At 52.7% G+C, this 24,953-nt stretch overlaps 1 protein-coding gene across 5 annotated transcripts in view; it reads left to right on the top strand.

Moving 5' to 3' along the window:
• TMEM229B (transmembrane protein 229B) overlaps positions 1–6,264 on the top strand; it is a 37,744-nt gene extending 31,480 nt beyond the window's left edge. For 3 of the 5 annotated variants that reach the window (XM_028508172.2, XM_028508171.2, XM_036011131.1), the window contains exon 3: positions 2,623–6,264. In XM_028508172.2, the coding sequence (XP_028363973.1) occupies positions 2,644–3,147 (504 nt within the window). In that variant the 5' untranslated portion in view covers positions 2,623–2,643 and the 3' untranslated portion in view covers positions 3,148–6,264. The remainder of the gene's footprint in view (positions 1–2,622) is intronic. The other 2 variants (XM_028508173.2, XM_036011135.1) reach the window with 1 other exon arrangement.
• Positions 6,265–24,953: the final 18,689 nt, after the last annotated feature.

The following is a 24,953-nucleotide window of genomic DNA, read 5'->3' as shown; positions in this document are numbered from 1 at the left end:
ATGATGTTAAAGATCCACTAATGGGCTTTAAGTGGGGAGAAACATCGGATTTGCATTTTAGAAAGATTGCTGTTGGTACACATTCTTGGACAGTGTGATGAGTGCATTGGAAAGAGGTGGTGAGGGAGAGGAGCTGGGAGATGATGGGAGTCATCCAAGTGAGCGATGAGAAGGGCTTGAACCAGAGCAGCAGCAGTGAGAAAGAGGAATGAAGAGAAGATGGATTTCAGAGATATTTACGAGGTAGAATGGACAGGCGTTGATGAAGGCTGACTTGGTGCTTTGCCACGTGACTTGCTTCAGCCAATAAGATTAGTGGATGTGATTTAAGCAGAGTCTTGAAAAGCACTGGTGCCATTGCCCTCACCCTAAGAAGAACGTGCTGGGGCCAAACCCCTAGGCCCAGGAGGAGGAGAGACAAGTGGAACAAGAGCCACCCCAGCCAAACATAGGACAGAGGCCCCAGAGGACCTGCAGTCTCTGGATGGAAGCCCTGAGTCCCAAGGTGTGCCCCCCATGAACGGACATGTGAACTGTAATAATGAGAGTAGGTTTAAGCCACTGAGTTTTGGGATGACTCATTACGTAGCAATTGCTAACTGATAAAGGAATGTTCTTTGTTCTTGTGTGGGATGCTTACCATGTGCCAGCACTATTCGAGGCACAGGGGATACACAGACAAGCCCTTGCTCTTAGGGAGCTCACGTGAGAGTGGGGATGCAGCAAAGGAAGCTAGAAAGATGCCAGGGCTTCCGGCTACAAACTGGGTGCGTGGTGGTACCAGCAATGGGTCATAGGAGGAAAGCAGGTTTTGGGGAAAAGATACTGTTTGATCGAGGAGAGGAGTTGAAAGTGCCTATGGGACATATACGTGGAGGTGTCCAGGAAGGAGTGGGGTATGCAGGTGTAGAACACAGGAGCGACGTCTGGCCGGGGACCGCAAATTATCAACAGGAAACAAAGTCATCTGCACCAGAGACAGAGTCAGTGTTGTGGATGTTCAGAGGAGGAAGAGAGGACTGGTGTCTGGGAGGATGGAAAAGCGTTTGTTCTGAAGGGAACCTGCCAGCTGGGTTTGCACGTGTGGACGTGAGAGGGGAAAGGCCCCAAACACAATGGGTAGGCTACGCAAAGGCTTGGAGGCGAGAGAGTGAGCTGGCCTGTGAGAATAAGGCTGGAAAAGTAGATTGGAGCGAGATCACAGAGGGTCTTGAATGCCAGACCAAGGTCGCTGTGGGTTTCACTAGGAAGTGGCGAGCCATTGAGAGTTCATGGGCAGGGGAGCGACATTAGGCCCTCACGTCTAGGAGATGGGCAGGGGTACCTACTGGGGGGAGTTTTGAAGCAGAAGGCAAAAGGTATAGATTCTAGTCTCAGCTCTTCTGTTCACTGCCTCTGGGATATGGTCAGATGACTTACCCTCTCTGAGCCCCACCTGTCTCTCCTGACAAATGGGAGTAAAACTACTTGTCCTTCGCATGGATCTTACTTAGGTAAGAAACAATGACAAAGTGTGAATGAGAGTGCTTGGAAGACCCCAAAGCCAAGCACAAAGGCGGGTGTTTTGTGACCAGGATCACTGTGGCTGGAGGAGGAAACTGGCGTTCCTAGACAGGCGGGCAGACTGCAGATCCATCTTGCTAACAACCTCTGACCCTTCTCCCACCTTTGGGGGCCACCTGGCAGCAGTGGCAAGCCTGGGGCCCACTGGCAGCCCACGGAGCTGGGATGCGTGTTCCCGTGCTCTGCCCTCCTGCTCCTGATGCAGCCTTGCACTCCTCATGCCACTGCCCGTGTGAACGGCACGTGTGTGTCAGGGAACGCTGCTCAGGGGAGGCCTGTGCCACGGCCGAGGAACAGAAGGCTGGGAGCGTTTGCTGCCCTCTGGGAGTACCCAGGCTAGTTGGGTCAAAGGGCATGTGCCTCAAATAGTAAATAGGGTGGCCCCTGACACAAGGTGCCACGGTGAGTGGTCCAGACCGTTGCTGGCGAAGGGTGAGGAGAAGGCAGCGAGGCCTGTGGGCTGGGCCTTGAAGACTTCGTTGAAAAGAAAGGAGGGGGAGGGGCATAGACGTGGAAGGGAAGGCTCTCCTCTGTCAGCCCACTGGCTTCCTTCCCACATGGAAACCAGACACCACCACTCTGCTTAACGGAGCAGTTAAGGACAAATGTGACCACAGGAGGCTGCCACTTCACACCCACTGGGATGGCCATCCTCGGAAAACCAGCTAGTGGCCTGGAAATGGGGGTGAGGGGTGGGCCCAGACAGCTGACTCTTTCATGGACCCCAGGTCATCCAGAAAGTTGCAGGGAGGGTAGTAGACACCTCCTTCCAAGCAGCATCTGAGTAGGGTAACTCAGAAGAAGCCAGTGGGGTCGTTTGTTTTCTTCATTTCTCGTGCCCCTCTGGCTCAGGTGAGGAGCATGGAATACAGTAATGAACATGGAATAAGGTCGAGATTAGGGTTGGTAACCAAAGAAAAAGGGAGACACAGGTTTGAAATCCCTCTGCCCTGGTTGCATCAGGCTTGAAGGGGACAATGGGAAGGCAGCAGGAGAGGCTCAGCCCGCCCTCCCTCCCTCCCTCCCTCCCTCCCTCACCTGTCTCTTTTGTGTTCCCAGCAGCTGGCCCCAGTAGGCACCATGGCTTCTGCGGAGCCCTTGACAGCACTGTCCCGCTGGTACCTGTACGCCATCCACGGCTACTTCTGCGAGGTGATGTTCACGGCGGCCTGGGAGTTCGTGGTGAACTTTAACTGGAAGTTCCCGGGGGTCACGAGCGTGTGGGCGCTCTTCATCTACGGCACCTCGATCCTGATCGTGGAGCGCATGTACCTGCGCCTGCGGGGCCGCTGCCCGCTGCTGGTGCGCTGCCTCATCTACACGCTCTGGACCTACCTGTGGGAGTTCACCACCGGCTACATCCTGCGCCAGTTCAACGCCTGCCCCTGGGACTACTCCCAGTTCGACTTTGACTTCATGGGCCTCATCACCCTGGAGTACGCAGTGCCCTGGTTCTGCGGGTCCCTCATCATGGAGCAGTTCATCATCCGGAACACCCTCCGCCTCCGCTTTGACAAGGATGCCGAGCCCGGGGAGCCCGGCGGCCCCCTGGCCCTGGCCAACGGCCACGTCAAGATTGACTGAGAGGGGGACTCTGGGGGGTGGGGGTCTCTCATGCACCCTGTGGGGAAAGGTACCAAGCTGGTGGAGCCGCCCCTTCTGTACAGCACAAGCCCTGCCCCATCCTGGCCTCAGCCCCGTGGGGCCCACGCAGCCCCCGTGCCCTCCACCGTGAGCTGGTGTCGGGGGGCCGGCTGTCCAGGCAGCAGAGGTACTTGGGAACGGTCCATGGATCTCAGCCCGGCTCAGAGGTGGCAGCAGGGGGCCTGACGCTTGCAGCAGCCAGATGACATAGGTGACTTTGGAAGCAGCAGGCCCTGTCCTGGCTGAGGGACTCTTGAGAAATGGGCAAAAGGTGGGAGGCAAGGTCTGAGGAGGCTTGGGGGTGCTGCCTCGGCCACGTGGCCCCCTCTCACCTGGCTTAGTTGGGCTTTGGCTGGTTCCATTAGGCAATATTCAGGTGCTTGCTTGCAACCAATACCTCCCCGGGGCCTGCTGAGCTGCAGCCTAAGGAGAGACTGGGCAGCCGGGAGGCTGCTTGGCAGCTGTGCTGTTCTGCAAGGGCTGGGAGGCCCTCCCTTGGCTCCTCTCCCCTCCCCCAGGGCTCCACGCTGCTTTCTTGGCCTTCTGGGGGCCCCCTGGTGCTGGATTCCCACCAACCTTGGGCTTTTGGAGGTTTCAATCCCTGTGTGTTCGGTGGCGTTTCCCCCTTTTCTCTCTTATTTTCAAGGCCTTTACCACTCTCAGCCCTGTATCCATGTCAATCACCCCCCAATCCCCAACTCCGACTCCCCAGCCCACACAGCCGCTGCCTGAGATAGAACCCTGAGACAGACCCCGCCCACCCTGTGCAGCCTCCCCTCCGCTATCACCCCAGCTGGGCTGTGGCAGTGCCCCTGGTGCTCTCCTCCATCCACGCCCGCTCCCTGCAGTGGTCCGGCTGAAAATGAATGGTGCCTACAACACACGGTCAGGCCAAGGTGGGCCCACAGACCCACAGTGGGGACCTAGAGACAAATCAGTATGTGTGTGTTGGGGGGAGTGCCGTCAGGAAGCAGATAAAGGCACACCTGACTGGTTTATTTTCAATCCATTCAGGGCCAGTCTAGCATTCTGGGGGATGGAGGAGCACTGTCCAGTGTTGGAGACCCATGGAGAATGAGTGAGGGAGACCCTCCCATCCTTGGTGGGAAGGGGTCACTTCTGGTTCTGCCATAGCCCCAGCCCTGCGGCAAAACTTCCTCAGGGCCACGCCTCCTCACCCTTCTTAGCAAGGCTGACACCTTGAGCTTGCCCCTTAAACAGTATTACCCTGCCACGCTCATGGGCATTGTCATCTTGGTTGCCCTGCCTTCCCCTGTGACAGGTCCATTGCTGGCAGTGGACAGGTGAAACCCTCACTCCAGCACACTTCCGGCTCTGCCCCCACTCGCCAAGGGAAGGGGCCCATCAGAACACAGCCGATCCCATGGTACATGGTCTCTCCTTGACCACACTATAACTCTTAGGTAGAAATTAGCCTTTCCCTTTTTATGGAACATTAAAAAGTGATCATGCCACCTGTGGAGAGAATCTCCTCTTCCTTGCTCTGCCGCAGCTCCTAGACTGCATACAGGACCAGCCCAGGGCAGGTGGGCGGGGTGTGGGCAGGAGGCGTGTCCCGGGTGCGGAGAAAGGCTGGGAGACTGTCTTCTGGAGGGTTGCTTTCTGCAGTTGACCCCGTCCAGGACAGGATGAAGGGTGTTCCCAGCCTCTGCGTCCTGGGTGGACTGTTACATGCAGGCACGAAGTGCATTCTGCCTGGGCCAGCCCCACCTTTGGTTTTCCTGCAGCCTCGTAGTTCCAGTGCTTTGGGGCGTCTAGGGATTCAGGTGTCTAGTGGGGGCAGATTGCTTTCCATCTACAGGGGATTCCAGGGGAAGAATATTTTCTGGCTTCCCTGTTCCCTCTAGGTCATTGTTGCCTTGGTCCTCTTCCCCAGCTCCATGCCGGTTCAGTCTCTGGAAGCCCAACACCCTGGCAGGCGCTCAGGTGGGCCCCCAGACCACCCGCCCACCTTTGCTCTCGCCTTCCACAATGGAGTCTGGGGGCCGGCTTGTTGATGCCTCCCAGCAGAAGGCCTCCACAGTGCTCAGCCTGACCAAGCCCCCGACGGCCCACGGGATCTGGCTGCCCTGTGGGCATTCCTTGGCACCATCTTTTCTCTGCACCCTCTGGACTCCCAAGCGCGGGAGGCCCTGGAGTAAACCTGCCTCGCTGGCAGTGTGCAGAGCACTGTGTTTCTGCTTCCTTCAGGTGCCCCACGGCTCCTATCGTCCCTCATAGGGCACAGAGCCCCCTGCAAAGGGAGGTGATGAGCCAGGGCTTGACCACAGGGTCTGCAGGCTCAAAGCTCACCAGGGGAGCCCAGACTTCCAACTCCTCTTTTTTGAGTATCTTCAGGGCCCCCTATTCCTTAGTGCCCAGGGACGCAATGTTTGGGGTAATCCCAGCCCTGCTAAGCAGTGGGGGGTGCCGGCGGAGAGAGTCCGCTTGCTCTTTATGAACCGCTGGTGTTCTGGGCCTCTCCGCTGCACGTCACAGCATCTCTGAGTTACACAGATCACCACGTGCTGCCCTGCATGGTTGAACCGCTTCCATGTCTGCTGTGTATCCTGTCCCTCGTGCCCTGTTCCCTAGGATGCCAGTGAGTCATAATGGCAATCACGATGGCCTATGCTTATTCTCAGCAATAATACCTAGGGAGTGCCCATGGGTCCTTTTGTCCTGGTCCCTTTCCCCTCTGCATGGGTCTCCTGGGGAGGCAGCTACTGAGTGGGTCAGCTCCTGAGAACCTGTGTTCGTGAAGGTCTGGGCTGTGCAGACATCACCGCAGGGGATGCAAAGGGAGGCCCAGCCCCGGAGGAGCTGTGGCTAAGGCAGGGAGAATACCTTCCACCCTGAGGCCGCCCTGGACCCGGAGGAGCTGCAGGTCCTGGCTCTGCAAACGGGCCTGTGAGGCAGGTGGGACTGTCTCCCAACTGCGGCAGCTCTTCAGGAGGACCCACGACTGGTTTGTGCGCCCATTGCCTGCTCTGTCTCTGTTGGTCTCTGTCTTTTCACGTTTGTCACATGAAATATACTGGTGTTTGTGTTCCAGGACTGCCTCTGGCCCATCTCTGTTTATTCTGCTACGGAGCCCTTTTCTAGGGCCGCTGGAGACCAGGCTCTTCATACCCTGGCCTCACGCTGCCCTGAACCAAGAGGCTGCTGTGTGGGGCCGCCCCGTGCAAAGGACAGGTGGCACACACCACCAGTCCTTTTCACTGTCTCTACTCTGACCCTGTCCGGTAACCTGAATTCTCCACCCAACCCCCGAGCGCCCACCAGTAGCATATTCTGATCCAGGCCTTACTTTGGTCCTGGGCTGCAAGGCAGCTGGGGAGTCCTGGGCAGTATCCAGGCGGGCTACAGGTCAGCAGCATCTGCCCAGGAGAGGAGCTGCTCTCGAACATGCCGGCCGTGTACTGGGGTGTCTCATGTGGTGGGATGGCACAGGGTCAGAGGCTGAGGGCACCTCAAAGAGCTGGAAGGCCAGACTTTCTGCTTTCCATCACGTTAAGAGTCATACTTTGAAGGTACAGAGTCCTGCCCTCCCCCGGAAGCACTGCCCTCTCTGAGACGTGCGTGTGCAGGACGCAGTCTCTCCCTGCTTTGTCCACCTCTGCTCTGTCCAGCGGCCCTTGTCCTCCCCTCCTCCCACCATCCTCCTGCCCACTTCCCTGCTTCCGGGAAGAGGATGGAGGGTTCAGAATTTGCTCAGTCAGTCCAAACACACACCATGGCTTGACCCCTCCCACTGGCCCCCAGTCCCTGACCCCGCCACAGGCTGGGTTTCGGGATGGAGGGGCAGCGTGCTTTCTGAGCACCGAGAAGGCCCTCTGCCTTCCCCACTCACCTATTTATGTCTTTGACTGAGAGATTTTCCCCTTATAAAAACGAGCACGTATAAAGCCCCAACAGTCATTTATATGTTAGTGTGAACAAATCCGTAAGGCTTGTTTCCTTAGAGCAGGTTTCTATAGAGAGAAAGAGACACGCATAATGAGACAGGGTCTGCCTTATGGGATTCAGAGAAGAGGCAAGAGGGGGCTCAGAGCAAGGAGGCTGAGGGGACTGAAGACTCAACTGGCCGACTCCTTCTGTTCTCTACTCAATGGGTGCCTTTCTTTCCTTCTTCCTTTCTTCTTAAGACTTTATGCATTTTATTTTTATAGAGGGGAAGGGAGGAATAGAGGGAAACATCAATGTGTGGTTGCCTCTTGTGTGCCCTCTACTGGGGACCTGGCCTGCAACCCAGGCATGTGCTCTGACTGGGAATCGAACCAGAAACCCTTTGGTTTGCAAGCTGGCACTCAATCCACTGAGCTACACCAGCCGGGGTTGCCTTCCTTTCTTGACACTTTCCTTCCTTACCTCCTCACCGGGTCCAAAAGGACCTTCTGACGACACTGTATGGAGAGCAGTTCTCCAGGAAAGCTAAGGACCTTGGCTGCATCTTATGAAGTCTGCCCAACGGTAAAAGCCTAATGCGTCATTAATAACAATGAATGACCACAGCCTTGCCTTGTCTGCTGAGGGTACCAGTCTCAGCAGGGTGCATTGTTTGTACTGCCCCTGGTGCAACCCAGGGACAGCTGGCTTGCCTGTGTTTGGTGGACAGGGAAGCAGGTCCAGCAAAAGGGAGTGACTAACTCATCACACCACAGGTCAGAAAAGCCAGCCTTACTTTTAACAACAGCTGTGGCTCCTACCACTGCCAGCCCCACGACACCTCGCACTGCCAGTGCAGCCAGGCACTGCACTGGGCGCTCGAAAGTACGTTTGCATTTTCTCCCATCAGAGGTGGGCGCTGTTAGTTCCCTGTTTGACAGAGGAGGTCTGGCACAACCAGTCTGCAGCCCAGATTTACCACATCGCTCTCTTGTTTCAGTATAAGCAGAGGCACTTTGGGAAGGAGTTGTGATGAATCAGGTACCCTTTTGTACGTTGATGAGATTATGGATGTCATTAGAGTCCACCCCACCCGAATGCTATTCACAGAGAGAAGTACGTGTTTGGGAGTGGGAGGGTTGGGGGAAGAGATGAGACTCCAAGGAAGGCAGTGTGGGGTGCCCCCTTAGCCAAGACATCAAACAAATGGCACAAGGATCAATCCCTGGGGAGGAAGGGTTGTGAAATGTTGGCCTCGTTCAACCCTGGGTTTGGGGTTGGTACCTCTTCCTGCTGCGTATCTTTTGTTTCTATCCCGAGTCTTTCCCCTTTGACCCTATTTCATTCACTTGAGATTAAGCCTGGGCCCCTAACTATATGTCCTCAGAGAGTTTAAAACTACCAGATGAAAACTTTCTCCTTCTGAAAATTCAGATGGGCCTGAGAATTAACCTGGTGAGTTCTTCATCTTCTTATTGGACACCGACAGTGAGCCAAGGACCGGGCTAGTTACGGGGCGTGCACAGCTGGTGGGGGAGAAAGATGTGCTCCCCACGGTGGCTCTATCACTGTGTTGCTGCCGTCCTGTGAAGGAGCAGCCTCCAACAGAGGAACCTGTCTTGTCTATAGGGATAGGTGAGCATTCCCCAGGGACGGGTCCCTGCGGACCTGGAGGTCAAGTGCCAGTGCTTTCAGAGGGAGGCTGGCTTCTTGCCATCTGGAAATGCAGATGCTGACTATGCCCTCGGAGGTGCCTAAAAGGATGCGGTGCGAAACAAAGCGGGCACACACAGTGGGTGCTTTCAGAAACTCTTGATGAATGAAGTTCCATCAAGGGTCAGCCCCGGTAAGCCCGCCCTAAAGGCCAGGCTGAGTGTCCCAGAGCACCAAGGCTCCTCTGGGAACCGGAAGCTGGGGATCCTGCTGGAACAACCACCTCCCCACGTATCTGCGCCCACCGCCGCCGGAGAGCAAGGCACTGCCCGGCTTTCCCTTTCCGAACCATTAGTCCCTGCACAGCCCTGCCAGCATCCAGCGTCACTCCTAGCGTCTCTGGGCTTTAGCTAAAGACCGAGTGAGCTTGTTGATTTGCTTATTGCTTCACCCTGGGGATACACTTTCTTGGTGTGGGAAAAGGTGTCTTTGACTGCCAATCAGCGTGGAGAAGGAAGAGCCACTGCTAGTCTGGTCTCCTTGCCCCTGTCAAAATCACACCTTCCAATGGAAGTTTTTTGGTGTACAGAGGCCTGCTGACCATGAAGAGTCCGAGAATGAAGCTTCCTAGTTCGAGGGTAGGGTTGTATTAGTTTTTTAGGGCTACTAAAACAAAGCACCGCAAGAGGCGTGGCTTCAAACAACAAAGGTATACTCTCATGGTTCTGGAAGTCGAAGTTCAGAATCAAGGTGTCAACAGGAGGCTCTGGAGGCTCCAAGGGAGAATCGCTCTCGGCTTCTTCAGCATCTGGAGGTCGTGACGTGTCTTGGTTTCCTAGGCTTGTGGCAGCATCACTCCAAGCTGTGCTGCTTCTCTTGTCTCTGTCCTCTCTGCCTCTTCTCAGGACGCTTCATCATCAGACTGAAGGCTCATTCAGGTAATCCATGATGATCTCATCTCAAGGTCCTTCATGTTATTACACCTGCGAAGACCCTTTTTCCAAATAAAGTCACCTTCACATTTTCCAGGGATTTTGACGTGGACATATCTTTCGGGGGACCACCATGCAACCCCCCATGGGGGTTAAGGAGGGAGATTTCTGCTGAAGCCCTTGCATCCTGCACCCACTTGGGAATTCATTGAGAATGAGGGCTGAGGTACAGTGCGCTGTGACTCGAGAAAGAACTCGAGGTCTTAGGTTGAGGAGGGAGCGCTCCACCCCTAGGCACCCCCTGTGGCTGCTGTGATTTCTCTGTTTCCGGGCAGATCTGACCGTTCACTCCCCTCTCCAGATGCTTCAGTGATTTCCTGTTGCCTTTAGGATCAAGCTCACCGCCGTAGCCAGGCTTCCACAGCCCTTTGTGGTTTGGCCTCATTTCTCGCCTCCCTGTCAGACCCGCACGGCCCAGGGAGAATGACTCGTAGTTTTCCCATCAGCTCCTCGCTCCCTGCCTCTGGGCCCACAGTCCCCGTACTCCCGTTCCCGGAACACTCTCACTCCTTCTCTCGGCCCAACTGGGGAGAGAGACTGAGGAGCTCACGCATGGCTTGCACCTTTGGTCTCTGTTTACTTTGAGCTCTCCCCGGCCCCAGTTCTCGATTTAGTTCAGCAAATGCAGGGTGGGAGCTGTCACCCTGGAAACTCTCCATGTGACAGCCTGCCAGCAGCAGTAGCTAAGTTCTTCCAGTGCAGCCAGTGCCGCAGACTTTCATTTGCCCTTGAACCTGCCGCGCACCAGGACCCGCGCTAGGCTTGTGGGGCGAAGGTGAACAAGGCGGACTCAGTCTCTGCCTTCCCTGCGTGATGCCTTCCCCTGAATTACAGGGTGCCAGGAACTCTGATGAGCTGACTTAGAGAAAAGGGAATTGACGTGATTTAGGGGGTCAGGAACTGTTTCTGTCTGCCGCAGCCAGGAGAGGGGGTGGAGCGGGAGGTGAGGTGAATGAGAGCAGGTCTCCAGGTAGAAAAGACAACATGTGCCAAGGCCGGGAGCCCATGGGTCTGCAAAGCAGCCAGGGGTGGATGGCGGAGCCCATGGGAAGACAGGCTGGGTCAGGAAATGTCTGTAAACCGAGGCAGGGGGAGACCGATGATCAACAAACATGAAAACAACAGGTTGTGACCCATTAAGAACAGAATGGTATGTCAATGAATCAGAAGCTCATTAGATTGGATGGCCCTTAAAAGGTCTTTGGGAAGAGATGATATCTGGGCTGAGTCCTGGATAATGAGGAGGATTGGCCATGTGAACGTGGGGGAAGACTATTTCATGCAGAGGGAACAGCTAGGGCAAAAGCTCAAAGATGGATTGAGTTGGAACAGTTTGAGGAGCAGATGAAAGGCTGGTAAAGCTGGAGGTTGGCAAGAAAGGGAGTGAGGAGCACGGCATGTGAAGGAGACAGACGGGCAGGGGTCGGAGTGCGCAGGGCTTTGGAGGCCTGGGTGGGAGGAGGCGGTGGGGAGAAGAGGCGGATGTGAGAGATTTTAGAAAGGAGGACTGGGGGCCTGGGAATCCCTCCTGAAGGGCAGGACCAGGCAGGGGAGGCAGGGCCTGAGTTCCCTTGCCCCCCTAGCATTTGTCCTGTCTTCCTAGAGGCTGGGTCACGGATTGGGGTGAGCGTAAGTAAAACTTGGGTCTGTTTGGTTCCTGCGAGCCCTTCTCTCTACCTGTTACATAGGCACACTTGCCCTCCACACCTGCCCTCCGGAGTAGCTTCCACCAGGCTGGGTCCTGCAGGGCTTTACAAACTAAATCTCAATCTGTGTGTCTGTCTCATTCACACATGCACATACACACCGCACATTGTGCACCCTAACCTTTGTGAGTGGGGCCTGCAAAGGCCGTCCTGAAACTACCCGGAGTATCTGGGGCCTTGGCAGTGTTAGGATACCCCACAGCACCTCGGGGGGAGGGGGCAAAGGCGCAGGCATTGGATCAGACAGGCTTTAGTTCTAGCCCTGCCTCTGCCACTTACTGTCTGACTTTTGATAAGACACTGAGCCCCTCTGGGATTTAAAAGCTAAGTGGATTTAGCGCAAATTGAGTCAGTTTATTTAATTGGCTGGGAGCACGTTCTAGCCTCCTCTCCCCGAAGGCTGAATGCAGGAGTAACTGTGTTGAAGGTTGGGAACAACTAGAGTGGGGTTAGATTCCAGTCCAGCGCAGTAAACATTTTAAGATGGAATGCACCCTAGACACCTCTGTCATTAAAAGTCTTGTGAGCCCTGATAGGTGTGGCTCAGTGGGTTGGGCATCATCCAGCACCGAAAGGTCGCTGGTTTGATCCCCGGTCAGGGAACATGCCTGGGTTGTGGGCCAGGTTCCCTGTTAGGGGCGTGTGGGAGCCAGCTGACTGATGTTTCTCTGGCACATTGATGTTTCTCTCCATTTCTTCCTCCCTCCCTTCCCTTCTCTCTCTAAAAAAACAAATAAAACCTTTAAGATAAAAGTCTTGTGAGCACCGCCCAGTCTTGTGTTGTGGGACTGTCCCTGCTGAAGCCAAGACAGATCTGTTGTAGGAGCTCTGCTTGTCTGCAGTGGGGTCCCCAGGAGACCTTTAGAAGCAAGCAGTTTGCCAAACCTCTCCGGGTTCACAGTCAAGGACGGCAAGTGCCCGCCACCTCCCTAGCTTGCCCAGTCTCTCCTGTGAGCCACAGCCAAGGGTCAAGGCAGGAGGCAGAACCTTGTCTGCACCTCCTCAGCACCACAGGCCCGTTTCCTCCTTGGATAACTTGAGATCCGAAAACAAAATGACGTGAGGGGTTATTTCGCTGACTTTCACTCCGTCTGTCCCCTGGGATCTCAGGCCTGCTGACCGGCAGGACCAGATGGCACCTTTGCAGGAATATCTATCTCATCGTGTCTGCCTCTGTGTACGCCCTGAACTTGCGATGGAACAACTTTTTTCTCCTTCTGATTGACATATTGGTGCATTCCTTCTTGTTGTTCACGTATTTTTTCCTTCCCATGACTCAAATGAAAGCGCCTGACACCGAATCCTGGTGCATGCTTCATGCCCCTGAGGTGACAGCTGACCTTGTTGTCCAGGAGGAGGAGGGAGGGTGAGGGCAAGGGAGGGGCCGGGGAGGGGAAGGACCAGGAAATGGAAGGAGCCCGATTGCTCCACTTTTATAACTGTTTACCATCATCCCCTTTCTCAGTCTTCCCAGAGTGGGGCCCTCTGCACTTCATGTTCCCCGGGGAACTTCCTGGTGGCCCAAGAAAACATGCAAAAGGCTTTGAAGTCATTAGACCCGAGCTGGAATCCCAGGTCTTTGACTCCCTTGAGTGTGCTATGGTCCTGTGTAAGCCTCGGTTTCTTCATCGGAAGGTGGGACCCACAGCCCATGCTCCCCACACCGTGGCGATCAGAGGAGACAGTGCCTGTTGAGTGCTTAGCATGCAGTCAACGTCGGATGCCGGGAGAAATGTCCTCCTTTGTGAGCCTCCCAAGTCAAAGGCTCTAGTAAGCATTTCTGGACTCGGGCCACTTATTATTACTAGGAAGGCAAATTAAACCTCTATACACACAAGTTTTCTCATCCGTAAGGGTTAAGTAAAAGGGTATGTCCAATATGCTTAGTAGAGGTTCAGATTTCTTACTTCAAACCCATGGGAGTTTGTAAGACTTTTTGGATTTAAGAAAAACAAAATTCATATACTATGTATGTTGTAACTCCTGAGCCGGGCGTGAGTCGGCACCCCACAGTCAACAGGGGACACCTACATGGAGACCTATGACTATCACACTAAATGGGGGAAACAAAGGCTTTGAATGGCCTCATATCCTTACCTCACGAGACAGGCAGAGCCTGTATTAAAATGCCCACTAGGCAGATGACAAACCAAGGATCAGAACAGTGGACTGCTGGAGATCACATGGTGGATACCTGGTAGCAACGGGATCCCTGGGTCCTCCGGCCATCTGTCCCAGGGACTCTTCCCATCATGTCACACAGCGTGATGGACACGACCCTGTTCCAACCATTCCCTTTGCTTAATGAATTTTGTAAAAAAAAAAAAGCTACTAAATATTCAAGTTTTCTTCTCCTCTTTCTGAGAGTATGTAGGTATTTTGTACCCTCTTTTCACATTCTGCTTTTCCCACTGTGGTAACTGGGACACACTTCTCTGCATCACATTGTAATGTATTGTAGTGCAGTGTATTGCCATTTTTAAAAAAACTATAAAATCTTCCAGAATCTTAATATAACCTAGTTAGCTTAGCTGTTCCCCTATTGCTAGGTATTTGCATGTTTCCAGTTTCGCACTGTTCTGAAAGAATGCTCAGTCACTCACTTTAAACTTTGCCTTGGGGATGAGCAAGCACATTGATCTAAAAACACATGTCCCTTGAGCCCCTGGCTGGCAGGCAGCCTTTGGGAGATTGTGTTTCCAGGCACTTTGACTACATATTTGCTGTTCCTAATCAAGTCATCAATCGGGGGTTATTGAGCGCCTGTGTGGGGAACAGGGTGCTCTTTGGTGCTTGTAGGCGGCACGGAACCGCAAGCTATGTCACTTACCCTTAAGAAGCTTATGGGTCTCCCGGGAGGCCTTTTAACTTCAAACCAAGCTGGGTTTGCGTCCAGCCAATGCGGCTTTCTGAGAGGGCTGGTCAAGATGGATACCTGCAAGTGTGGCCTGAGTGGTGAAAGCGAGAACTTTAAATAGGTCTCTGATGCATCCCCTTGCCTGGCAAGGGCCTTGCTTATGCTCAGCAGGAAGGTGCTAAAAATGAATAGCGAGTAAGGAAAATAATGAAGCCTTCTCTAACTCATCAAGTCATATTTTTTCAACGGTCAAGGTGAACCATTAAAAATCAATATAAAGTATGCTTTCCCTGATTCCCCTTGTGGGGGTGGCAGTCGGTGAAAGACCAGGCAAGACTTGGTTGCTGTCCCATCTAACTCCTTTAAGTGAACGACCCATCCCTTCTCTGCCCCCTCCTGCCCATCCGTCATATGGAGTGACAGCGACGCTCCCACAGGACTCACGGGACTGTGACGAAGATCACTTGAGTTCCTGACAACTACTTTAGAAAGAACAAAATGTTGCTCAAATGACCTGAGGGGGATCTGGGGGCCATGTCTCATTCTCTGCCACATCCCAAACACCCAGCACAGCGTGGGTCTGGCATACAGTAGGAGCTTAACAAGCTTTGTTGGGTGGACGAGGGGAGAGTGGGCAGGTGTTATTGTGAGTCTATAAGGGCAGAAACCCTCACATCATTCCATCAGCTCTAAGCCTGAGGGGGAGGCTGACTCCACTCCAGCCCCGCCCCCGCAGCTGTCACCCCTAGAGTGGTCCCCACCCTGATCCTGTCACCCATGAATCCACTACGAGGAGTCCCTCATTCAGGGCAGCAAAGGGCCAAGCCTGAAGTTCACCCCCCACTGGGGAGCAGGGGCAGCACTGACCTCAGCCTGTCTCCTCAGGTTTCAAGGGCTGCAAGACTCATTGTCACGAGAGACTGACCAGCTCCACTCTCATCTCCCATGCCTGGCTTCTGAGGCAGGGAAATGTGAGGCGGCCAGCAGCCAGCTGAGGACAGCCGGCACCAGAGAGCAGCCATGCCCTCACCTACCACCAGCCAGGCTTTCAGGTGCTCTGTCACCTGGCACAGCTGGCTTGCTGCTCCTGGGCATCTAGCGCCCACAGCAGAGACCCCCTGGCCAGCATGCACTGTGGAGCCAGTTCAAGGGGCTGACACCTGGCCCACCGGCTGGACTTTCCCAAGGAGTTTCCCTGGGCGTCTTAAGTCAGTGTCATCCTTCTCATTGTGATATCTTAGAAGACAAGACAAGCTGTGAAAGTCTGCAGCTGTGGGGTTGTGGCAACCATCCCCCAAAGTCTGATTTCTTTTCTCTGATTTATCTGTCTTTTTATTCTCTGTTTTCACCACCCAAATGTAAGGTCCAGAGGGCAGGACACATATGTTACTCATCCCAGTGCTGAGAACTGTGCTTGAAGCAGAGCAGGTATTTAATTAACACTTGTGAATGAATGAATGAATGAATGAACCAACAAATGAACTCTTTTTCAAAGTTTATTATGTATGTGATAATTATTATAAATAACGATTTATACTTGATTTTATTTTATTTTTTTATTTTTTATTTTAATCATTGTTCAAGTACATTTTTATACTTGATTTTAGAAAGAGGCAGTAATTTCCACAGTCCATGAGGAGTGGCATACACATTGTCCGGCCTTGTTCGTTGATTATTATTCATTCAACCCTGTGTTTGATCTCTAGGAGAGATGAAAATAAAACGGCCACATGATGTGTACATTAGGGCTACAAAATAGGGGCACAGCGTTCCGAGAGCATGTGTGATGGGAGCATTTAACCTCCTTGGAGAGGTCGGCGGAAGCTACCCAGAGGAAGTCCCATGTGAACCAAGACCCAAAAGAAGAAAGTAATTTCCTGGGGGCCAAAGTGGGGAGGGAAGAGTGTTTCAGGAGGAGGGGGTGGCAGGAGAAAGTCCCGGTGATGGGGGGCAGTGTGCAAGGAGGAGAAACTGAGGGACAAGTAAGCCAGAAGTGAGGGGCAGGTGAGACTGGGTCAGCCCTCTTGGTGAGGCCAGAGCAGCAGCCGATGGCCAGCAGCATTCAGATGTGCTCAGTAGGTGCCCTGGGCCAGGGCAGGGTGCCCTCCAGGAGATGTCACCTCCTCCAGGAGACTGTCCCCAACCCCTCAGCTCAAGTTAGGGCTCCTCCTCTGTGTTCCTGTGGAAGCCTGCTTCCCCCTATCATTTAACTTACAAAAGTCTACTTCAGTCATCTGTTTTCTTACTTTTCAGTCTCCCTGTCTCTGGATTAGTGAGCTGCTTGAGGGCAGAGATCTTGGCTACTCATCCTCTGCTACCAGTGGCTCACAGAGGGCCTGGGACGTGCTTAGTGTCCATTAGTTTTTGACGAATGAATGAATGAATGAATGAATGAATGAAGTGCTCCCAAATCAGGGAGGGCACTGGATGACTGTTGGGATTTCTACAGTCAGGAAGCTCCAGCTAAGCTCTGCTGCAAACAAGAGAGTGTGGACGGGGGTCCCCACTGCCTTTCGGAGGGGAGGGATCCAGAAGGCTAGAAGGGGAAGGTAGGGGGCTGTTGTGTGGTGAGGGCCACACGAAGGAGAGGAGGACTGATGGTACTGTCTTTACAAAGGAGGGCTGACAGTTCTAAGGAGGACTTGCTTACCAGCCGATGAAGGGAATTTCGACAGGTAGAGGCCCACGCATTCCCAAGGACGAGTGAGAACGTCAGCTGGGTGTGTAGCAGACTCTTGCAGTATTATGCACCAAGCACTGTTCTAAGTGCTTTGCAAAGATGAAGCTGTTTAAATCCTCTTAACAACCACATGAAGCATTTAACTATGACTATATCTGTTTTACAGATGAGGAAACTGAGGGGCAGAGAGTTAAGTACACACCCCAGGGCCGAGCAGCCAGGAAGTGTTGGAGCCAGGTTCCAAACCCCAGCACTTTGGCCTGGAAGCCAGGCCCTTACCTGGACCCTGCACTGCTCTCCAGCCAGCCCTTGCTATGCTGGTATGCCTGAGGGATTGCTATCTTTGTATAGATCCTCCCGAGAATCTTTACAAAGATGAGGGATGATTCTTTTCCATTTTGCAGAAGAGAAAACTGAGACCCAAAGAGCTTAGCTTCCTAAAGATCAGCTAGTTGGTAGGCGGCAGAGCCAGGATCTTTGATAACAGCCACTCTCACTGCCTTCCGTGTCCCCCTGATGCTCTGGGCTGAGCTCTAAACCTGGTGCTTTCTATGCCGTGCCCTCTGCGGCTCATGGGCCTCAGCCAGAGGGCCTGGCAGATGGCCGCTCCCCGTGCACATTTCTGACTCAGCAGCCCCTTCCCAGCTCCCCAGCTTGCCATCCCAGCTGCGCATTTCTAACCCATCATGACCAAGATGGGGACACCCTCCCACCCTGGCATGGATTAGGAACAGCTAAGTCCATCAGCATCTTTGGCGGGGAAACAGGTGCAGCTAAAAATATTTATACACCCCTCCTGGACAGGAAGGTGACAGCCTGACCTAGGGGAAAGTGCTTAGGGATTCAGCAAGTCAGCATCCCAGGGACCTGCAGGCTGAAGGGAGGCCTCCCGGGTGGGCGGGGCTTGGAGCCTCAGGCAGACCCGCCCTCTCACCATTTGGATGCTGGGATTCTGTTCCTTCTGCTGCTCAGCTGGCCGTCAGAGGCTGCCTTTGTCCAGTGGTTGACAGGCTTGTGATGCGCCTGGAACCGGGGAAAGGGGCCACTGGATCCCACTCTTGACACAGAGCCCTAGGGTCAAGCACACGCCTGGGCCCGTCAGGGTCTTCTGAGCAGCTTGTGAGTGCACCGGTCACTTTCACCTCAAGAACCTGACCCGAAGACAGCTGGGGCAGGCTTCACTGCTCACATGTCACTCTGACAGCCTGTGCCTCGGTTTCCCTAGGTGTGAGAACAGAAGCTTTTCAAGCTTGTAGCACATACAGGCTTGACCAAGGGAGCCCTTTCCGAGACAATAACAGAAAAAAAAATTCCGTTTGTAAGCTGAGGAAGGCAGCCTGGCGAGGGCAGGGGACAGGAGGAGCTTGGTTTTTCGGATCAGGCAGATCGGGGTTCCGATGCCAGATCTGCCTCTTCCTGTCTGCATGGAGTCCGCATGGGTCTTTGCACCTTGATAATAATAACCGATCCAATCCTCAAAACAGCTCTCTGAGGTAGGTGCCCTCTCTAGTCTCATCTTATCTTTGAGAAACTGGGGCACAGAGAGATAAACCGACTTGCCTAAGATCACACAGCTTGTAAGCAGAAGAGTCCGGTGGCTGCACTCTGGCCTGCGCTGCTGGTCACCACCCTACCCTGCTTCCTATAAGGCCTTGAAGAGCAGAGTTCTGATCCTGGACCTGCCAGTAACTTAAGTCACACCTCTACTTGGGCTTTATCTGTAAAGTGAGGGGAGAAGACCCTGATTCTACACCATGTAGCACAGTCTTAGCTTCCAAGCTGTTTTGGAGAGTGTTGTCTCTGCCCATTGGCCCGCAAAGTATTGGGACAGTTGTCAGGAGAGGGTGCCCCTTGGCCTCCCACATGGCCATACCTTGCCTCCTAGCCTTGGCTCCTAGGACCTGTGACAGGGGGACATGAAAGAGTGTCCTTGGGGTCTCCTGAGAGCCCACGCAGCCCTCTCCTAAGCTCCAGAGCACTGAGGGCAGCGGCTGGCTTCCGGACAGGGTGCACCACACGGATAAGTTGTACCCTCCCCCACACCGGAGTTTTCTTGGCCTCTGGGTCACACTGGGGCTGATTGAAAGTGGTTCTGACAACCTTAGCATTGGAAAGTGCAGACAGACAGGAACGCCAGAATCTCATCTTCAGCAGTTCTCACAAAGATGGCTAGTGTCAGCCAGCTCAGCCCCTCCAAAGAGTGTCTGAGCCCCTCCTGGTTGGCCAAAATTGTTAGGAGTTCTTCCTGAAGTTGGGCTGCAATCTGACTTTTCTGTCAGGTCCACCTTCTGGGTCTGGTGTGGCCCTTTGGAGGAGCATAGCGTCCCTCTCATGGGACAGCCCTCTGCCAGCTTGAAGGGAGGTCCCTGTGCCCATGTCAAGTCTTCTATTTTCCAGATTAAATATCCCCCACTTCTCTCAGCTGTACCACTTAGGTCAGAGTTCTTCAAGGCTTCCTCCTCATCTCCACACCCCTCTCTGCCCAGTTTGTTCTAATGGATTTCTCAGCAATCCTGACTCAGGATCCCTTTGAAAATACAAGATCAGAGCATGACGCTCTAGCGCTGGGCAGGCCAGCACGTGTGTTTCGTCTCCCTTTGTCATCCTTCCCCCATCCCCTCCCGCTCCCCAGGCCTTCTTCCGGAACCTGCACCCTCGGAACTGCACCCCTGTGGTCCTGGTAGGGGTGGTCGTGCTGACCTACAATTCTGCCTCCAGGGAGAGTTGGTGGGTCAAGAGGCTTGGCACTACATGCAAGCTGCTCCAGTCTATTCGTGCTCTGGGTTTGGGGGCTTCACTGGCCTCTGGTGGCCGAAACTGAGAGATGTAAAAGTCAGTGGCTACTGGCTCCTCTATTGACCAGGCAGAATAGGCTGTGCTGTGGAAAGGAATCAACCCTGAAGTGCTAGTGACTTCATCTAATAAAAATGCATTTCTTTCTTATGCAAAATCTGGTGGGGGTGGGGACTTCTGGGAAGCCCTCCTCCAGGGGAGTCAGGGATCCAATAGCCTTCTGCCCTGAGGCTCCATCCTCTAAGCATGCCCTTCACTTTGAGCCATGAAGAAGGGGTGAAGGGAGTGGAGGGGTGGGAAGGGCGGGAGGGGTGGGGGGTGGAGAAGCCCACCTACTCTGAGCGGCTTCTGCCTGAACTAATACACGTCACTTCCACCCCCATTCCTCAGTCAGATTTCAATCTGTAGCCTCACTTAACTGACTGCAGGGCAGCCTGGGAGACGTAGACGCCATCTTTCTATGTGCTGAGGAAGAAGAGAAAAAACAAGTGTTGGTGAAAAGTAGCAAAGCAGTGACAGGAAGCCTGTAGTCGCTGTGGTTTTGGCCACGCACAGAAAGTGGGTCTGAGGGAAGCAATCAGAGGCAGAAGGGGTGAGAGGTGGACAGAAAGTTCCTGAGTGGACTGTGTCTGAGGCTCACCCACCTTCCCTGGGGCTTGGCTGTCTGCGAGCTGCCACAACACCCCTCTGATACATTTCTTCTGAGATGAGCTGATTCATATTAGTTTTGGTCACCTACATCTGAAGGAGACTGATCTATCTAACACACTTTTTGTCTTAACATTATAATGCCATTAATGCAGACTAAGTAATCACAAACATTAAAAAAAAACCCTTTACAGTTCAGATCTCCCCATCTGGACTTCCTCGTCTAGTTCAGGGGTCAGTCAGATAGTAAACATTGTAGACTTTGGGGTCCACACAGTGGTCCCTGTGCCACTGCAGTGTGATAGCCACACAGACAGTATGTAAACAAGTGAACATGGCTGTGTCCCAGTTAGACCTGGTTTTACACGAACTCCTTCAGCACGCAGCATGGTTTGTCCACTGCTGATCTAGCTGGTCTTTCTCATCTGAGCCTGGGACTTTCATTTCTCTGTGTTAAACATAATCTCATCAGCGTCAACCAGTCTTTCAAGTCTTCTGGCATATTTTCAAATCCCGATTCTACCATCCGGCGTAGCAGCTCTGCGTCATGTGCGTATCGAACGAGCTCTCGTTGTCCTCCTGGTGCATCAGACCAGCAGGCTGTGGGAGGTGTGCTGGGTGCTGACCGTGCTGCCCTCCTGGGAAAGCGCACGCTGGGGAGAGGTCAGGACCACAGAGAGCGGAGGGCGTCTGGTCGGGTGGGAGGAATTTGGAGGCTGTTTGCCCCTCTGAAAAAGTCTTTTTAAAAGAAAATTGTATTGATTTGAGAGAGAGTGAGAGAGAGAGAGACATCAATTTGTCATTCCATTCATTTATGTCTTCATCAGTTGCTTCTTCTGTGTGCCCTGACCAGAGATCGAACTTACAACCTTGGCATATGGAAGGAGGCTCTAACCAACTGAACTACCAGGCCAGTGCCTCTGAAGAGCTCTTTTACTGAACAGTCATTGTGCAATGTGGTAAAGACCCACAGTAAAAAGCCCACTTTTACTGTGTCCTCCAGCAGTCAGGGGCAGCCTCCCTGAGTTAGAGCCTTGTTATCCCACTCTTAGGGCTGAGTGGACCTTAGCATCATCAAATCCAGGACCCCTCATCCTGTGGATGAGAAAACTGAAGCCCAAGAAGGGAATAGCATGCCCAAAGGCATGGAGGGCACCCGTGGAAGAGCCAGGCTGAGCCCAGGGTCCTGCTCCTTCTTTCCCTTCCCTTCCGGAGGGCACTGCCTCCAGTGAGATTCCGGCCACGAAGCCCCTGGAGCCTTTCTCTTATACCAGTCCCAAGATAGAGAGGACAGAGACTGGGGTACTCGTGTATCTGGGCCTCCTTGCTTGCCATTGAAATGAACAGAAGATCTAGATTTTCCCTGGGAAGCCTTTTTTCTGGACTGTTTCTTATAGGCTTGGCTTTAGAGCCAAAAGTACTTTGCAACAGCGAAAAGCAAACTGGGAAATGCATGAGCTGCTTTGTCATTTGTCTCCCTTAAAGTCAGTTGATGGTGTTTCCTTGTGAATTGTCATTTCTGTGTGCAATTTTTTCCCTGACTTCAAATGTATGGGTTTTTTTCAGTACCAAATATGTATTGTTTTTTCTACATCAATTCTCCAATTCTCCATCACCAACTAGGAATCCAGTAATTCAATTCAATTCTGACAGCATCTCCCTGGGTTTAGCCTCAGATGCCACAAGCAAAAGGACTTAGTCCCACAAGACTGACCTTACTTTAGATACAGCCGAGGTGGGGTCCCCAGATGACACATACTTTTGCCTGATTGATTACAAATAGGGGGTTTCCTTAACTTCCCTCCCCTCCAAATTTCATAATTCACTGGAATGATTCACAGAACTCAGGAAAGTGCTCTATGTACAATGATCATGCAGGGGTGTCCAACCTTTTGGCATCTCTGGGCCACACTGGAAGAAGCGTTTTCCTGGGCCACACATTAAATACATTGCAACATGTAATCACAAAAATATCTCATAAAGTTTTAAGCCAATTTACGATTCTGTATTGGGCCGCATTCACAGCCATCCTGAGCTGCTGGCAGCCCACGGGCCACAGGTTGGACACCGCAAAGGATACAGCCCAGGAACAGCCAAATGCAAAAGACACATAGGACAAAGCAGAGGGGGTGGGGGAGGGGAGAGCTTCCATTCCCTGTCTGGGCGCATCAGCCACCTGGCCCCTTGATGGGCTCACTGCTCTCGGGATTCTCCAAATCTCCTTGTTCCAGAGTTTTTGTAATTCAATTCCCGGTCCCCTTGCCTCCTGGGAGGTGGGCCTGACAATTCCCACCCCTTCACAGTGGATTTGGTCTTTCTGGTGATCAGCCCCCATCCTGAAACTGTCCAGGGGGTGTCAGCCAGAATCACCTCATGAGCATAACTCCAGTGTGTTCCGAAGGGCTGGTTATGAATAGCAAAGTACGAGATGTTGAATTATAGTCTGGTACACCTGAAAATTATGTGATGCCATTAACCACTGTTATCCCAATAAGTTTAATAGTAAACAAATAAGTACATAAATAAATAAATAAAAGGAAGACACTCCTAGCAGGAAATTCCAAGGGTTTTAGGAGTCTATACAAGGAATCTAGGACAAAGACCAAAGTTTTAAAAAATTATTTCACACCGTGCCACATACAAGCGTATAGTTTCTCAGTCAGCTAGGCTGTCTCCAGTCAGAGCCCTAAAACCACAACTCCAGACACATACTGTATCCTGCTCATCATTAAGAGTCCATCCTCCACCCAAGAGCGGCAAGAATACTCCTCCTCTTGGTACCCGGCTCCTCCTTTAGGGTCAGGGGCTTGATTGGGGCCACGCCCTTCTTACACTCTCTCTTCTAACTGGACAGGACTTCCTGCCGTTCCAGAGCGCAGGCCCTCCTCCCTTGCCTGCATCGTGCCCTCTGCTGGAAGGCCCCTCTTTCTCTTCTTCTCTGTCAAATTGCAGCTGCGTAAAAAGCTTTCAGGACACAGAATACTCTAGGGTGGTGGTGGTACGTCTTCTAAGACAGGGTGCTCTTAATGTACATTTGTTTCTCCCTTTCTTTTTTTTTTTTGGCTGGAATAAATCATTTTACACTGTCACAGAACAAACAAGAGTTGTACTTTTTGGCTTACAACTTACAGAACTCAAAGTAATTTTTATTGGTTCTATCAAATTTCTGACCATTGCCAAAAATTCTTCCTTATGGGAGGCTGGGAAGACACACAGCCACCTGTCCCTATTCCCCAGGGGCTACATCTGTGGTCAGAAATCATATCCATTTTTCTAAGCCCCAATCAAGTGCCCCCTCCCCTGTGAAGCCTTCGAGATTCGTCCCGTAGCACTCACTGCGCACTCTGTGCTCTCCCTGCTTGTTCACGGGCTGTTTGCCTGCAAAGGTTACAAGCATCTGGTTGTTTACCCTTTCCCTGAGCAGTATCTGACACACCATGTAGGCTACGCATTTAGTCCTGGTCTGTGAGAGAGAGGTCCCCCTGAGTAGACAAGAGCCAGGACAGGGCACAGGGAAACTGGAGATAAAAGCAGGGAGGGGTGTTCGCTGGTAGACATCCCCTTTGAAGTAGAAGCTATTGCTATCGTCTGCCTGAAGCTGGCTCACGCTGCTATCTGCACTGCTAGATGCATGCCTCACTGGAAATACACAGAGTTCTATTAGCAGATACAGCTCAAGACGGACAGCTCCAGAAGTAACCTACTTCTCCTTCAAGGTCAGCACAAGGCCATAGAGACACCGTCTTGCTCAACCCACTGAACCAATGGGTGGACATTAGCTCCCAGGTAAACAAACCCTGACCCAAGGATGGGGCACTACAGAGTATTAGCAGGGTCATGTTACGACTTTCATAGGCTTAAGGCACTTGTGTCTTCATGGGCCTTTACTCTAAATATATATTTTAAATTTACATTCTACTCCACATTATATTCATATTTATTTTCCTCCAAAATAGTTTAATAAAAGGTGATACTCCATTTTTACCCGGTGGCTTCATTATTCCTGGAGTATTGGTCCCTTACTTGGAGAAAAGTGCATTAGGGAGAAGGCTTGAGGCTTTTTGTCAGGGACTAATGACACTGTAACAGTTAAGACTGAGAGTCTGCCGTCTTTCCTACCCTCTCTTGCCTCTGCCCATTTTCCAGATGGAGGAAGGCCTAGGGAAGCGTGTACATTTGCTCCATGTGTCGAGGCAAGAGGGGAAATGTCAGAATCGGGGCAGCACCAGGGCAAACCAGGCAATTCACCGAGTGTGTCTCCCAGGCTCGAGGCGTGACTGGGGGGCAGGGCAAGGCGAGAGAAGCAGGTTTTGCAGCTAAGATTTTCTGTGCAAATCCTCCTCACCTGTATATCTGAACAACAGAACCCAGTCCAGGCAGCTAAGGCCCATTTCACGTGACTTTGCATCCTTATCAAGCAGGTTCGATCTTTGAGAAAATAAACATTGACCCAGCTTCAAGTATGTCAGCCCTCCTGCTATTTATTTTTAGTTCTTTGGATGTGTGCAGATCATCAGCAACACAATAAA

Source organism: Phyllostomus discolor, chromosome 1 (genome assembly GCF_004126475.2).
Source record: "Phyllostomus discolor isolate MPI-MPIP mPhyDis1 chromosome 1, mPhyDis1.pri.v3, whole genome shotgun sequence".
NCBI classification, from domain to species: Eukaryota; Metazoa; Chordata; class Mammalia; order Chiroptera; family Phyllostomidae; genus Phyllostomus; species Phyllostomus discolor.
This window is presented reverse-complemented; position numbering and strand designations above follow the sequence as displayed.